This window comes from Myodes glareolus, chromosome 3 (assembly GCF_982192425.1).
Source record: "Myodes glareolus chromosome 3, mMyoGla1.1, whole genome shotgun sequence".
Classification (NCBI taxonomy): Eukaryota; Metazoa; Chordata; class Mammalia; order Rodentia; family Cricetidae; genus Myodes; species Myodes glareolus.
Window position 1 is genome coordinate 42,802,420 of NC_142028.1, and position 15,447 is coordinate 42,817,866.

Consider the following 15,447-nt stretch of genomic DNA (forward strand, 5'->3'; position numbering starts at 1 on the left):
AGTTGCAAAACAAAAACAAAAATAAATAAAACAAGGCCCAAACAAAAAAACTTCTAATACAAATACATCTCAGTTGCAAGTTGTCAGGTAAAAGCAGACAGCAACATGTGACATGCTCAGTTCACACATGACACTCGTTAACACAGCGCATAGCCTACCTCCTCCCCCAGGTTTGCTGGGTCCTCCTGGTGACAGTGGGCCATTGCCAAAGCTCGTGAGGCTCTCTCTTCTTCCTGAAGGTCTGATGTTTCCATAGTAACGGTTGACCAAAATTTGCCTGAGTGCCTCACCCTTAATTCAAACAGGATAATGAAATCAAATCACAGATTTAAAGCATAATTGAGCGACTAATAGTTAAACTGAAAAAAAAAACCACATATAACTGACCCAGTTTTACTCAGTGGGGGGGGGACAATGAATAAAAACCTTTTTAAAAACTTTAAAGTCAACTTCAATTATTTTCTTGGGGGAGATAAGATGCTTTATTTTTATTTTTAAAAACTGGTGGCAATCTAGACTACTAAATTTTAAAGTAGCCTCTCACAAGGATAAAGATAAAGACAGAACAGTTATTCTGAAGGGCAACTAACAACAACAACAACAAAAAAATGGAAAGCCCTTTGGGTTAAGCTGATAAAATTTGGACAAACTGCAAATTTTACAGGTCAGCTTCCACATAGCAGTAAAAGAATGTTACTCAAGGCATAGGATTTATTCCAAAGACCTGGAGAAGGGGAATACTGTTTTGAGGGCTGGCCTTAAACTCACTACAGAGCTGAGAATGATCTTGAATTCTGGGTTCTTCTGTCTCTATTTGCCATGTGCTGGGATTACAGATGTGCGGCATTATGCCTGGCCAAGAAACTAGTAAGATATTATAGTAAGAGTTTAAGTTGATAAGATAGTTGACAGCAAGTCTGTCTGACAGAGACGGCAGATGGGGACAAATGGTGAAGACATACAACACTGCAGGAAATAGGTGGCCATTCTTAACCTCTGGGTCTCGACCCCTTTGGGCAACTGTTGAACAACCTCTTCACAGGGATAACGGTAGACCACCAGAAAACACAGATGATTTACATTACAATTCATAACAGTAGCAAAATTACAGTTATGAAGTAGCAACGAAAATAATTCTATGGTTGGGGTCACCATAACATGAGGAACTGTATTAAAGGGTCACAGCCTTGGGAAGGTTAGGAAACACTGGACAAGTGGGAGATTGCAAAAATGCTGATCAAAAATCAGCATTATGGATAAAACAACACCCTGGTTTACTTAACTATAACACAGGAGAAAAGAGAAACGGGGAAGAGATAAAAGAGGTCAGGATGAACGTGAGCTGATAGCTGAAGCTGAGTTACAGACAAAAGCTGACAAACCCCTCCAGCCCTTTTAGTACACATGTCAATTTTACCTCATAAAAAGCTTTAAAAATATAAACATCAGTGCAATCCTGGAGAGTGGACATAATCATCTTTTTTACAACTCCAACAGAAGCAATACGATTCATTTCTCAGCACTGGGGTGCTTGAACAAGTCACACAGGAGTAGAGCTTATTCTCAACTCTTCCCTTTCCCACCCCAGTCCTGAGGGAGTCCTGGACCACCAATTCATCTCTTTCCCAGGGGCAAAGTAGTAAGGTCTGGAGTCCCTCCAGGACAGCAAAGGAGAGCTAAGTAGGAAGTCTAGCAGAAGGAGGTGCTGAGAACTAGCAGGTCTCTAAAATAGCTTCAAGAGTTCTGAGGAGACCTGGAACTGAGGCATGAGTCAGTAGAATTTTAAGTGATTTGTTAAGAAGTGCTGAGAATAGGTCTGGAGACATTAGGGAGGGGTGTTTGAGAAACGACTGAGCAGGGAGGGAACAGACCAGGAGGGTGGTGTCCTGAGGGAAGCAGGCAGCCAGGGCGAAAGGGAAAAGGCAGAAAGCCTGGGTCCTGCCAACTGTCAAGGTTCACCAAGCAGCAGAGCTACACTGCCCCGGTCATCTCCTTTGTTAATTGATGCTGGCAGCCTGAGCCCAGAGGGGCACAAGAGGGTGAAGTAAACCAACAAGAGAAGGTGCTGAAAGCTTGCTACTTATTTTGAAATGAAATTGCAGGAAATGGGGAGAAAAACAAAAGCAAAACCCGAAACCTCCCTTCTCCATTCCTCTCCTGAATGGAGAGTATTTTCTGGGGTCAGCTTATGAGACCCCTTTCCTACCTGGACCGACAGAAAACTCATGATGCCAAGACTGTGTCCAGTGAAGAAGTCCCTTGTTATATTTAATGTACTTTTGAAATAAAATGCTTGCCAGGGAGAAAAAGTTTAAGTATGAGGTTTCTTCACGGCTCAGAAAACCTCAGTTTGCCATAAAGACACAGCTTGACAGGCACTCTATCCCATGGGCTTGGACAAGCACATCGGCATTCTCCAAAGCAGTCACTAGGAAACCAGGGACTTAAGAGCCGACTTCAGGAGATTACAAATGTGAAAAAGAAACATTCATGAAGAACCACGAAGAAAGAAATGGGAAAGGCAGCAGGTGACCTCTGTGTTGAATGAGAGCTTATAATCTCCATTTTTAAAATAGCCAGATTCTAGTCTAAGTATTCTACTTAGTTTGAGTAAGAACAGGGTCTGAGTAAGATAGATGTTTAGTAAAGATCCAGAGGCCCCTAACTAGATCCCCTCCCAGCTGTGAAGAGACCTAAGACCAGTCGCGGTGTTTTCGGACCATCTATGTCACCATCAAGAGAAGAGTCAGGAAGACAGCAGAGCTGGGTGGTCAAATCAAAAGATGAGGGATGGGAGCCAATCAGCAAGTATGCACGTCTGAGCCTTCACACGATTCTACTTTGGACCAGGGGGACCCAACTTTCACCTCCCAGAGGTTGTGCTCTTCACAACTATTGGTTTTGAGGGGAAACAGTGAGACTGGGGTCTGTTTGCGACTAAGCAGGCAGGAGGTAAAGAAGAAGGGAACATGTGGGCTCTGCACAGGAAGCCCGTGTTGAGGCAGCCCGGATGCCCAAGTGATACAGAGGGACTGCACATTTGCATTCTGCCTCTCCTCAACAGAAAAACCCTAGCAGTTTCCATAGCAACAGATGCATCAAATGGGACATTTTCCCCCATTGGAGAATATCATGAAATGTGATTATTATTGGGGGAGGGTGTAGAACACATCCCACCCAAGAACTTTCCCCATTCTTATTATAAGGTCTGTGGTACATATTCATCTCACCATCAGTGTGTGTGGTGTGTGTGTGTGCGCGCGCACACACACGCATGAGCACATGTGTGTGTGCATGCACATGTGCACACACAGAGAAATTTAAATATATAGAAAGAACAGAACAAATAGGAATTGCTTTGGCTTATTCTTAAATAATAAAGTTGCTTTGTTTTTCTGTAGAAAATAAAGACAGGGTTTTAGATAAAAAGGAACAGGGAGAAGACATGAAAGAGCATTATTAAAAGTTATGCAAATCTCTAGTGTTTTTCTGTGCCATTGGTTTAATTTAAGACAAGTTAAAATCTTCAGAGAAAAGCCTTCCTAATCATCTTGATATAAATTACTCAACAGCACTAAGCTGTTCACCATGTACCAGGATATGGCATCTGATTGCAAGGGAGAAAACAGCGACTTCCCCAGTATTGTCACTTTAGCTTTGACTGAGCTGTGGAGGTGCACTTTTCGCCCCGCTCCTCACTGCAGTTTTTTGCATCTAGAGCATGTAAACAAATACCCGGTGTTTGTCTTCAGGTAAGAAACTTCACACATAATAAGTATTACCTAAGACTGAGAAAATGAACAGTCAAAGAAAGTTTCATTTGTAGTAAGTGTCAGGTTCAAATAATGACAGCTGGCATCTATCCGTCCTGAGCTCAGAGTTCCCTGTCAGAGAAGCGGCTAGCGAGGTGTGTGGGAATACAGCTACGTGCTGAACAAGGGACCCAAGAGTCAACACATCGCTTGCAAAGGAGGTGGAGGTGGCCGGGTTCCCACGTTCCAGGCACCTAAATAGCTTGTCCTTTAGGCAAGGTCACCCCTTAGACCTGAGTATGTCACATCTTAGTACTTAAGACTGCATCTGAATTTAAAAACATCTCCCTTTTCCTAACCTTTCTGTCTACACAATCACTTAAGCATTTCAAACTACAACGTGAAACTGCCTTAAACACCTGAGACACGGGGCTTCGTGCTTCCTGTGTGCAGCTCAGCTCCTGTCCTAAGCGATGGAGACTAGTATCGCTCCCATTACACAGTGGAGGAAACCAAGACACAGGAACACGAACTAACTTACAAATCACACAGTGCCTAGCAAAAGAGGGCTGTATCTGTTTCTAATACCATTTTTTGTTTTGTTTCCCTTGAGAAGCATTCGGCATTAAGGGTGGCTGGGCTTAACTTTTGCTGGCTACTTCTAAAATACAGGATAATTCTTCGCGAGCTGGCAAAAACCTGGGAAGGATGCAAATGTAATGTGACCCTAGCCAGTGAGCTGCAAAGGATATAGGCTGTTAAGGGGCATCATGTCCAAATCTGACCCAAATGCAAATGTCCTAGCAACCATTCCTTAGCTAGAGAAGTCATAAAACTTATTTCTCTACCAAGGCAAGAAAATGGAGCAAAATCTGAGGACAGTGGGACAGGGCGGGGGCTGGGGTATATGAACAGAACACAGGTGTCTCAGGCTATGCATTTAGCTCAGGAATAAATTTTCCATGACACAAAAGACCCTGTGACAGTCTTCACAAAGACTGCTTATTTTCTAACCATGCGACTTTGGGAAATATGTTAAACCTCTGAGTCTCAACTCTCTAACCTGTGCTATGAGGAAGTGGGCCTTGCCACTGGGTCAGCATACTTTGTTAAAGAGTGACACATGGATATACATGGAAGTCTTAGCACACTACTGAGTAAGTTCTCAGAACACAGAGATACACAGCTATCTTCCAGAAATGGGTACTGTGAAAATGGTGCTGGTCAGCATGTTTAGGTGTATATACATCCTTTAGAAAATTCTTTGGCAATACACAGCCTGCATTGTAAGAAAGTACCAATCTTTGTCTTAGGTGGCATTCCTTTTCTAGGAATCTATTGAAAGATACACATTTGTTTCCTTCTCAGAGGACAAAAAGTGACAAACTCCTTCCTAGTTTGGGGAGCTTTGAGTGACTGCTAGTGTTCAAAGACTTACTTATTGCTGCCCCACCAAAGGCTGACATGTAACATTAAATAAAGAAAGCAAACTACAAAAGCTGTGTGTCTGAAACAATCCAATGCTGAGAATGTGCCTGTGGTTGTTGGGACATGTGCTCTTCCACAGTTAAGACCCTGACCGATGGGAAAAGGAGGAAGTTGGCACTCTCACGGCTGGGCAGTGTAACTACACTCCGCTGGCAGTATGCTTTTGTGTTTATTGTAAGCCGGCTGGAAGGCTCACTAGTCACTGTAGAAGCACAAAGCTGCCCCATCACCTGTTCAGAGGAGGTTCACACCATCACCAGGGAGGAAGGTGTGTAAGGCTTCCTTGGTTATTATTTGGAGCTTGGTTGTGCATAGTTCTGTTCAGGTAGATAATAGCACTGCCAGCTAGGTTCACCTCTGTGCAAGGGGATGATTGGTCCTAAGCCAATTCATGTTTGAACAATATTAACACCAACAGAAGCTGTCTTTAAATCATAGCTGTGTGGTTGAGGGGGGAGTTACAGTCATTGGCTCCCAACACACGAGACTCAAGACTACATACCCTTTTATGGTCTTCCAGTTGCCTCAGGGGTGGACTTGGTTCAAGCTCCTGCTAAGCATGCAGAAATTCCATTTTAAGTATGGCACTAAGGAAACACTGCCGTCTTCAGCATCAGTCACAAACATATACAGTCAACGTTACATAAAAGAACTATCCTGTTTTGTGGTTTTCCCCCAAGGTATGAATACTTTAGATTCTTTATAGCAGCTGTCCCAACCCCTCATCCCATGACATTGTTTCAAATGAGCTTTTGGGCCAATATTGCCCTGTGCGAAGATTACGAATGGCAGTTCTATAGGATATGCTTTATATTAACCCAAAAGGGGCTATAAAACAAGACTCAACTGGGAAAGTCCTTATGATTCATACATGCAGCACTGAACAGCACATGCATAAGGACACCGATACATACAGAATGGGTCAGACACATACATGAGACCAAAGCACTCCCTAGCCCACCAGCACTTGAGTACTCTAACCAAACTGCTAGTGAAGAGCTCTGATTAGAAAACGACAAGGTGACCGCTGGGAAACACCTGCACTGCACCTCAGGCCTTCTAGCTTCTGTGTCTGAATCTTATCATTTCCGACAGACTTCTCTCTGATAAAGAACCTTCCATTTTAACTCGAACTCCTGTGATTTAGCAACAGTGTTCGAAAGGAAATTTTCCCACCTGGAAACATGCCAGCCCTAACAGGTTCCTCTGATCTTACTTTTTAACTCCCTTGGATTAACTCGAGTCCTTCATTCGGCCAGTGGAGCTGGGAGCTGGGAAGGATGGGACAGACCCACTGCCTTAGGCAGCTTTCTTAGTAGTTTCTGGGAAAACTATAAACTCATGTCCTGATTTTCAAAAGCACATAATCTTTACATGGGATCTGAAGTCAGTCCATACAACAGAAAGACCTTAACATTCCAGGATTCCTCACATCTGGACTAAAAAGGATTAGGAGTGAAGACCTGTCAGGGGTTTGTCCTCTCTCCTGGAGCTTGCTTAGTCTAGTTCTACCAATGGAGGACTTTCTTTCTACCCGCAAACAGCCAACACAGCAAGTTAGTTCCCAGCCTGCTAGACCTTGCCCTCCCATGCCCATCACTGGAGTGAACAGCTCGTCATGACAATGCACACACTCAAACGGGAAAACTTAGAAGCACCCATATTTGCTGGTACTGCAAATACAGGTGTGTAACACACCTCTGTGGAGTTCTCAGCTTCCGGTGCCTGTGGTAGCTAATTGGAAGTAAAATGAAGCATGTTAGTCATGTCATTTGCATGTTATAGACCACAGAGAAGTCTGCAGACCAACACTGAGGGACAAAACACGGAGAGAGAGACCACAGATCGGTGATTTTGCTGAATCAATGGTTGCATGGGGCTGGGCCATTGAGGGGGACCAGTGGTCTGATGTTTAAAGTAAATGGGATGTGGTGGGGAAAAAAGGCTGACTGATATGAGATACAGGTTTAAAATTAGAAAATACTATCACTGAGATGACTATGAATTCCACTGTCACCATGACTCGATTTGAAGTCACCTGGGAGATACACTTTTGGGTGTGTCTGTGAGGGCCTTTCCAGAGAAGTCTTAGTGAGGAGAGATGTTCCCTGATTGTGAGTGGCACCACTGTACAAAGGGAGAAAGGAAGAAGCCAACAAAGCACAGGCATTCATCTCCTCTGTCTGACCCGTGGAACACTGACCAGTCGCCTGGAGTATCTGACACAGCTAGACCCAATCTCACCAGTGTTCCTTCTGAGCCACGATGGTTGCAAACTGTGAGCCAAAATAGACCCTTTCCCACCTTGTGCTGCTCTCGTCAGACATTGAGCTACAGCAATAAGAAAGCTGAAAGAATCACTAGCCAGGAGGGAAGAGCTCCCATCTGTGGGTTTCTGGCTGGGCAATGAGAGGGAAAGTTGTGCTTTGGGTACCAATGGAGGCTTAGGTACAAGGGGGCAGACAGCAGCAGGGTTCCTCATTGCCACCCTGCAGGAACACATGCCTCCTCTGGAGTTAGGCTTCCTCCCATCTCTGCAATTCCTTGCTCCACCCTGCAGTGGACGGCTCTGGCTGAAGCTTAGCAGGTGGAATGATCTCTTCCAGAATCTCTTGACAAGCAGATGAGTTTCTGCATTCTGAGCATGATTATTCTAACCTTATGGCTCCCTAGGAGTAGCACAGACAGGTTTCCTGGGCTTATTCCTGTCACATCAGGTAAACAGCCCACACTCAACTTCAAAATTCCTACCTCGTAGAAAAAAGAGAGGAAGGTACATTCAAAGAATACGCACATGAACTCTCTGTCTCTCATACACACACACACACACACACACACCCACGCACATGCACACGCACAGAGAGAGAGAGAAAGACAGAGAGAGGATAGCTCAAAAAAGGTGTGGCTAGGAAAGTCTATCACTCCATATGAAGATAGTGCCACGTGTCTGGCCAAAGGACACGTGCAGAGAACAGGAAACTGATGTCAGACATAACCATCAGATCCTACGTGGGCTGCCCTGAACCCAAGTCATGCGCCAGCAGCATGGCTGAGCAGTGCAAGGTACACTCTGGAGCCATGGACTGAAGCCAAGGTTCACGCTGGAACCATATGACCCTGGCCTCTGCTGCTGCTCTCCAACACTGCCCACTGTGCCCCGCTCCTTAGGCCAGAAGGTGGCTGGGAAGTGGCCAGCCAGTCTGGAAGATGGAAGCTGTGAGACCTGGGTGGGTGTGGGGCTTCAGTGCAGCTCCAGGCAACCACTTCAGTAACTGGATCACCACAGTGGAAAAAATGCCCTTAATAGAAAGCTCTTGTCGTGAAGTTTAAAAAATGGTCTTCTATTTTGTCAGCTGATAAAATCCAAACTGTTTCAGCAAAGGTAGAGAAGCACATGTGGAGGATTGCTCAGTTAGGTCTAGACGGGGGAGAATAATCCAACACTATCACTTCTGGGGAGAAGAAGTTGGTGCCAAGCACCCAGCCTCCTGAAGAGGGTGGGGAGAAACACGATGGCCGAAAGCCTTCAGCACAGCAAGAAAAATAAAAACAGAGGTGAGGTGTGTGTACTGTCAAAATGGTAAACATGGTAACACAATCCAAGATGCCCCTTTAGCTCCACTCTTCTGCTCTGCCCGCTTTAGGCTAAAAACCAGAAACTGCGTAAACAGTTTTGCTTTCTGTCCTCAGTGGAAAACAGACATGTAAGAAATGGCAGCGTGAAAGCAACTGTCCGGACATGCTAGCGCGGCCAGAGATGGACGGAAGGTACTGTCTTCTACCGTTTGTGTTGGCCACACTCCCGCGGGCATGTCCTTTAGGTTCATTCTATATGATTAGAACAAAAGGATTACGGGCAGGGATTTCCTGCAGGAACCCAAGCAGCTACCCTCTTATTCCCCTGCCAAACAAAACCAAAGGAAACGAAGAAGCTGAAGCCGGAACTGGAATATTCTCCCCACCCCACCCCCTTGTTTAACTGTCTACTCTACCTCCGTTCTCTTTGTCCAGAGAGGCATCTCCAGTTCCTCGGCAGAGGCTGTCAGTATTCCTTCTTAGAGTGAGAGCAGGAATTTCCATATTTCTATGATTGCACTTGCGCTGTAGCTTCTCCCTAGATGATTGTGCTTGTTCTAAAGTTAGTTTGATTTTTAAAATAAAATTTAAATTATCTTTTTAAGGTTTTCCCCTGAAAATCTTATGAAGTTGTTTGGGACAGCAGAGGACGCTTGGAGGCCTCGCTGTCCAGACAGACAAGTTTTAGTGTTTTTCTGTTAGTGGGCTGCAAGGGAAAAGCCAGGAGCACTGGCAGCTGCTATGAGATGAGGGCCTCTATGAGGCCTCTTTGGCCACCAAAGAACCTCTCTGGGCTTCTGTCTCCTCACCTGTTCAGCGATACTGGGGCATTGTTGGGATTCCTTCCAGCTACAGTATCAAATAATGCATAGTCTATTGTCAGTAAACTTCATTGTTAAAAACCTAGCAGCCAAGTTCCCTAAACAATATAACTCTCGGGCATGGCATAGACCTGACCAAACCAGGAATATAATTAGGTAAAACAAGCAACAGTCCACATCAGCACTTCCTTCTCTGATGACTGAAGTCACAGTTCCTTGGGGATAAGCTGATTCTATGGCAGTAAGATGCAGCTCTGATAAGTATAATAATAAAGGATGCATGTTCCAAAAATAGCTATGTAAATATGATACCAATATAAGTAAACATAAGGAGAATCTGATAAATGAATTTAGTTTTTCTCAGTGGTTATTATTATCATTTGACGTGAATGGCAAGGTTTCAGACAACATTTTAAGGCATAGATATTCTAGGTTTTATTTCTCCCTGTTAGTGTATGCTGCTGACATCACTAATTACAGCGAACTCTTAGAAGCTGGTGGGTGATTAACAGGCCTAGTTATGAACCTGAAAACCAAGCAGTGTACCAGACTGCTTCATCATATTGATCCTTTGATTTTAAGTCTTCCCAGGACATTCAGAGAAGTTCAGCCAAATGTAACTTAATAGGAACAAACATTCAAATGACATGCAAACATGAAAGTGGAACTCAAATAGTACCTCAAGTTTCTGGACCCTCAATGTCCTTCCGGGATGAGGTCAATAATCAGGGCATCCTCACTGATGTCAATCAAGTAATGGGTTACGTGAATAGAAGATCCTCATGTGCCTACTTTACAAATAAAGTATCTGATTTCTTATGGAAGGATGCACATATGCTATCATGCCTGGTAATTCTGAAAGAAGCCCAGAGACTTTTCCTAGGTTATTTCTGGTGTTTGCAATTTCAGCAACTCCCTCACACCTGTCCATCTATCCATCCATTCCTTTCATGTGTGTCTATTATTGGAGCAGCACACAGCCGGGCCTGTGGACAGGCTTGGCTTCCTACTGTCCTTAACGAGAATTCTTCTGCGGCCCCACAGCATCCATGTTTCTGTTAAACACAATGCTTCCATGTGGACCATCCTGACAGAAACTGAACACAAGTCAAGACGTGGATGATAGATTGATACAGCAGTACAGCAAAAAGAACTTATCACTTCTGTCCCCCTAAATCAGCGTTCAGCTGCTTTTTAATCTACTTATAACCTCAGGGAAAGGAAACAAAACAAGAATGAATGAGCTTGCAACTATGTTAACCAGGCCCCATCTTTTATCAGTTTTTGCAACCCCTTCATTAAGAGGAAAGAAAGCTTTAAGGAAACCGAGCCCAAAATAGAAGTTTTCTAGCATTTACAAGAACAATTTTAAATGTTCACATCTGCAAATACAATTCTCTTTTTAACTATATTTGCTTTTAGAAATAAAAATAACTTAAAAATTATATGGCTCCACCCATGTAGTCTGATGCATATCTTACAGAGAGACTTCATCAGAACTCACTAGTGTGGTCCATTATTTAAAAATGAAATCTGGCTTGACTCAATTACACCACTTCAGACATTCTGGAATAATCTCAGCATTAAAAAGAATGAAAGAAAGAAAGAAAGAAAGAAAGAAAGAAAGAAAGAAAGAAAGAAAGAAAGAAAGAAAGAAAGGAAGGAAGGAAGAAAGAAAGAGAGAGAGAAAGAGGGAGGGAGGGAGGGAGGGAGGAAGAAAAGAAGAAAGGAAGGAAGGGAGAGAGAGAGAGAGAGAGAGAGAGAGAGAGAGAGAAGATAGAAAGAAAAGAAGCCAAAAGAAAAAGCCCTGAGCAGACTCTGCAGTGGTTTCTGTGTGCTGTGAGGAGCGCTTGCTCTGTGGTTGCCAGTGTCTAAGAGTAAACACTCCTGCTACACTTATTGGCAATTACTGCTGAAGGTCGCACATCAGCAGTGAGCCTAAATTCCAGGAAAAAAAAGAAAGGTCTTATGTAACGGCTGCCTGAATGTTGGCAGATGCCCAACTCAGCAGTTCACAGCAATGTAAAAAAGTAGGACGCCTCCACCGGGGTTGGACGTCATGAGCACGCCCCCTGAAGGTGAAATCTAACAATTCCTATGCTTCTCTGTCTCCCCCCTCAGCCTTCGCACATCCTGAAGTTTACAAAGTTTCTTGTCTGTGGCATCACTGGCTTGTAGGAGGAGCTGGAGGTGAGAGAAGTTAAGGGCACAATAAAAATAAAACCAGGTTACAGCTACTCTGGGTGACACGAAATGTCTGTCTAGTATTTTTTTCATTTTGCAGCACAGGAAAGCAAAGTTGCTAGCTGTCACCAGAGGCCTGGAGTGACATTAATTTAGAGCAGATCACATCTCAAATGGAAACTAACAGGCATGTCCAGGGAACATCAGTGCACACCCAACTCCTTTTCAAGGACAAAATGAGGAAACCTAGGTGGACCACTCTGTTAGTCCCTACTTCTGTCTGAACCCCTACCGTGTTCTCAGCAGCTATGTCACTTCTTCGTTTAGAAAAGTGGGTGCTATCCTGCCTTGAGGCTACGAATTTTTACCTGACCTCTGAAGTGACTACTTGACCTTCTGGCTTAGGGAACATCCCCAGATGACATTTGTCCATAACTCCGTGGAATTTCTATCATGTTTTGTGACAGACTGGAGTAATTTTTATGTTAATTTGTACAGGCTCTCTAGCAAATCTCAGCAGGGAAAATATTGTGTGTATCTGGGGTCACACTGTATCCAGCCTTTAACACGGTGCCTGTAACCTAACAGGTTTACATCTTTAGCATCAGCTGGTGTGCCCTTTAACGACCAGTGAGGGAACTTTCTATATCTTGATGGGGGGTGCACAAGTACACACATGGAACAATCCATCAAGCTTGACACAGCTCAGGAAGTTTCCTTTTCCCGCCCTTCAGCCCCCGTTCTTCCTATCTCTGGTGGACAAGACCGAGTCAGGGGTAAGGATGGAAAGTGCCCCTTTACTCGCTAAGAAACATGAACATAAACACCCATACTCTCCTATTTCTGGTGTCAAATGCAATTTTACTCTAGGAGGCAGATGGGAAGGGCCCATACAATGCACGTGTTTTATGAGGAATTTATGACTCCGCCCTTCTTTTACCCTCTTCCCCAAAGTCCTGACATGGATGGAGAAGCTTGGGCTTTTCCCTTTTTCCTACGTTGTTTGCAGCAACCATTTCCTGGCATGCTCAATGGGCCGTTATCACCAAAAAGCAGTGGCTCTTCACCAGTGAGGAGATCGAGGGATCAGGCATGCCTAATACCCCCCCCCCCTCAACACACACACACATTCGGGATTCAGGACTGAGCCGGCAGGAGCTCTCATTAAACTTCTGTAGAAGCTCGGCTATGGATGCCAGCTTCCACTAGCACACTCTGGTGAAAGGTTGGGGGGGGTGAGGGGAGTGCTCCACAGGAGCTGTGGAGGTTTTCAGAATGGTCTGATAATAAAGGCCAATCAGTCATCTCTAAGAAGAGGGCCAGAGCCAATAGCCTGAGGGACCAGGGACAGGGTGTTGGTGTCCCAGGGTTCTGACTGTTGCCAGGGGTAACTACGCAGAGGGGAGCCACAGTTGCTTCCTCAGGGAATTTTCAAAGAATCTAAGTGCCTGCCAGAACATTCTTCCTTTATAAACAGACAGTATTCTATTTCCTAGAGTATAATTATAAACACACCTGCTCCAACTGTGGAGTCTTTCCATAAGCAAGCAATAAAGTCCTAGCCAGGAGAACCAAGTTGTATCTTGAGCAAGCAAACACATCAACTGATCACTATGGTGCAAACAGTGTCTTAATAACACTACATAGACTCCGAGGAGGGAAGGTTTTGTTTCCCTGACTTAGTCTATACCTAAGCAAATAGAAATTCAGTTTTAGTAGCTCAGGGGGAGAAATTTAAAGGGATGCCTTCATAACTCTAGGTAGAAACAAGAGTACTGAAGGGGCCAGCACACAAAGTTCAGCGCACAGCGACATTCTAGCATGGAAACAATTCAGAAGTGGGAAAACTACATAGGAAACAAGAAAAGACGTCTGTGCTACAGGCAGTTGAGGAGGCTAGCAGGTGTCCGCCCCTCTTCACCCCTCTGCCATCTGACAAGCACATCTGTTTAAAGTGCAGGCATAATTGTGTCTGATTACAATAAAGACAAATACGTTCACAGCACATTCATCATATAGAACTATATGGAGCTAAACTGGCCACGTGTAAGACCTGGCTGGCCATGCTCTAGCTGGGTGGGCTGAGTGGCCGCTTGCCTCTCAGAATGCCATTCCTGAGGCAGCCAGTCCAAATTCACAACCACTTGTGTTGCTTCCAGACTTAAGTCTGTGGTGCATCTTAACTCTCCTTAGATGTATCTAAGCCATTTATTAAGAATTTTCAACAGCAGTGTGTTAGAGTGAAAATACACTGGATAACATGTCTAATCTGGTAGCTTCATTCCATCTAAATTAAGGTATTAATTAACTAGCCTAACAAAAAAATCAAATAAAATTTTATCCCAGTGTACTCTATGCACTCCAGCCAATAAAACCACATATGTGTGTATATGTACAATACATACTCTCTCTCTCTCTCTACACACGCACACTCACACAGACACACACAGACACACACACACACACATACATTTTCTCCAAATCATTTTTTTATCTTGCTAGTACCCCCTACCAACTGCACATCACAGCCTAAAAACACTAAGGCTGTTGAAAATGCACAGAACAAGCAAGAGGTAGGAAGTCTCCAATCCACTCACGTACCAATGTTTCTAGGACAGTACTATAAGGGCCACTTGACAGGCCAGTATAGGAACCACAGATTGCCATCTTCATTTCTGCACCTACTGGTAGTTCTTGCAGAAGAAAAGCCATGGCTACAGGGGTGGATTCACAATGACTTATGAAAATATTTATGTGACACCCCTACCCCCACCACATAATGCCTTTCAACACAAACAGCAACAGAGTAGTGGGATTGGTGTTTTGTTGTTGTATTTTAACTTCCCAACCAAGTCAATCTTTCTCTCTCGTCATGTCAAATGCTTAACACAAAGCAAAGTTCCTTCATGTTGACATCAAGAGTTAGCTTCACGCCTAAGGTACGGACCCAGGCAATAACTGAAACCTTGTCACAGCTTAGAAACTCTATCTGGATGAACAGTGGGATATCCAAGGACAAATGACACACATTCTGGAGGGAAATACTAACACAGACAGGACCGACCCTGCTCACTCCAGAAGGCACACTACACAAAGCCAGACACTAAACGCAGAGACCAGAGGACACGGTACAAGGCTAACTGGAAGGGTATCATGGAGACATCACTATGGGACATTAAAAACAAAACAAAACAAAACAAAAACAACAAAATTAGGACCTCGGCATTTTCCAATTCATCAATGGAAATTTGCTGGAAAAGAAGAAAGGAGGGGAGAAAAAGAGACTTGTTAGGAAGTGAAACACAAGAATCTAAACGTTAGAAAGTTGTAAAAGACGCTTATGCTCAAGCATGTCACCTTCAGTGCTGCTAGAGAGTGGCCATTTGAAGGAGCTTAGGCAACGTGGTCACGGCCACAGCTTGGAATGACGTCTGCTTTGGAACAGAATACGGAGCATGTGCCACGTTTCATTCACACACTGGGCAACAAACCTCACGAGTCCATCATCCAAGCTTTGAGACAGCCTTGTTCTCACTTGTAAACATGAGATCTTGAGCTGAATGGGACTGAGAGGCAACTCCCTGAGCTTTGTTTTTCAGAAGCAGAGAGGGAGGGACAGGATAAAG

At 44.2% G+C, this 15,447-nt stretch overlaps 1 protein-coding gene across 1 annotated transcript in view; it reads right to left on the bottom strand.

Moving 5' to 3' along the window:
- Itpr1 (inositol 1,4,5-trisphosphate receptor type 1) overlaps positions 1-15,447 on the bottom strand; it is a 337,447-nt gene that overhangs the window by 109,929 nt on the left and 212,071 nt on the right. Inside the window, exons 40-43 of the mRNA XM_087904450.1 lie at positions 15,040-15,072; positions 6,939-6,974; positions 5,743-5,793; positions 159-291 (exon numbers count right to left, since the gene is read on the bottom strand). Of these exons, the coding sequence (XP_087760576.1) occupies positions 159-291; positions 5,743-5,793; positions 6,939-6,974; positions 15,040-15,072 (253 nt within the window). The remainder of the gene's footprint in view (positions 1-158; positions 292-5,742; positions 5,794-6,938; positions 6,975-15,039; positions 15,073-15,447) is intronic.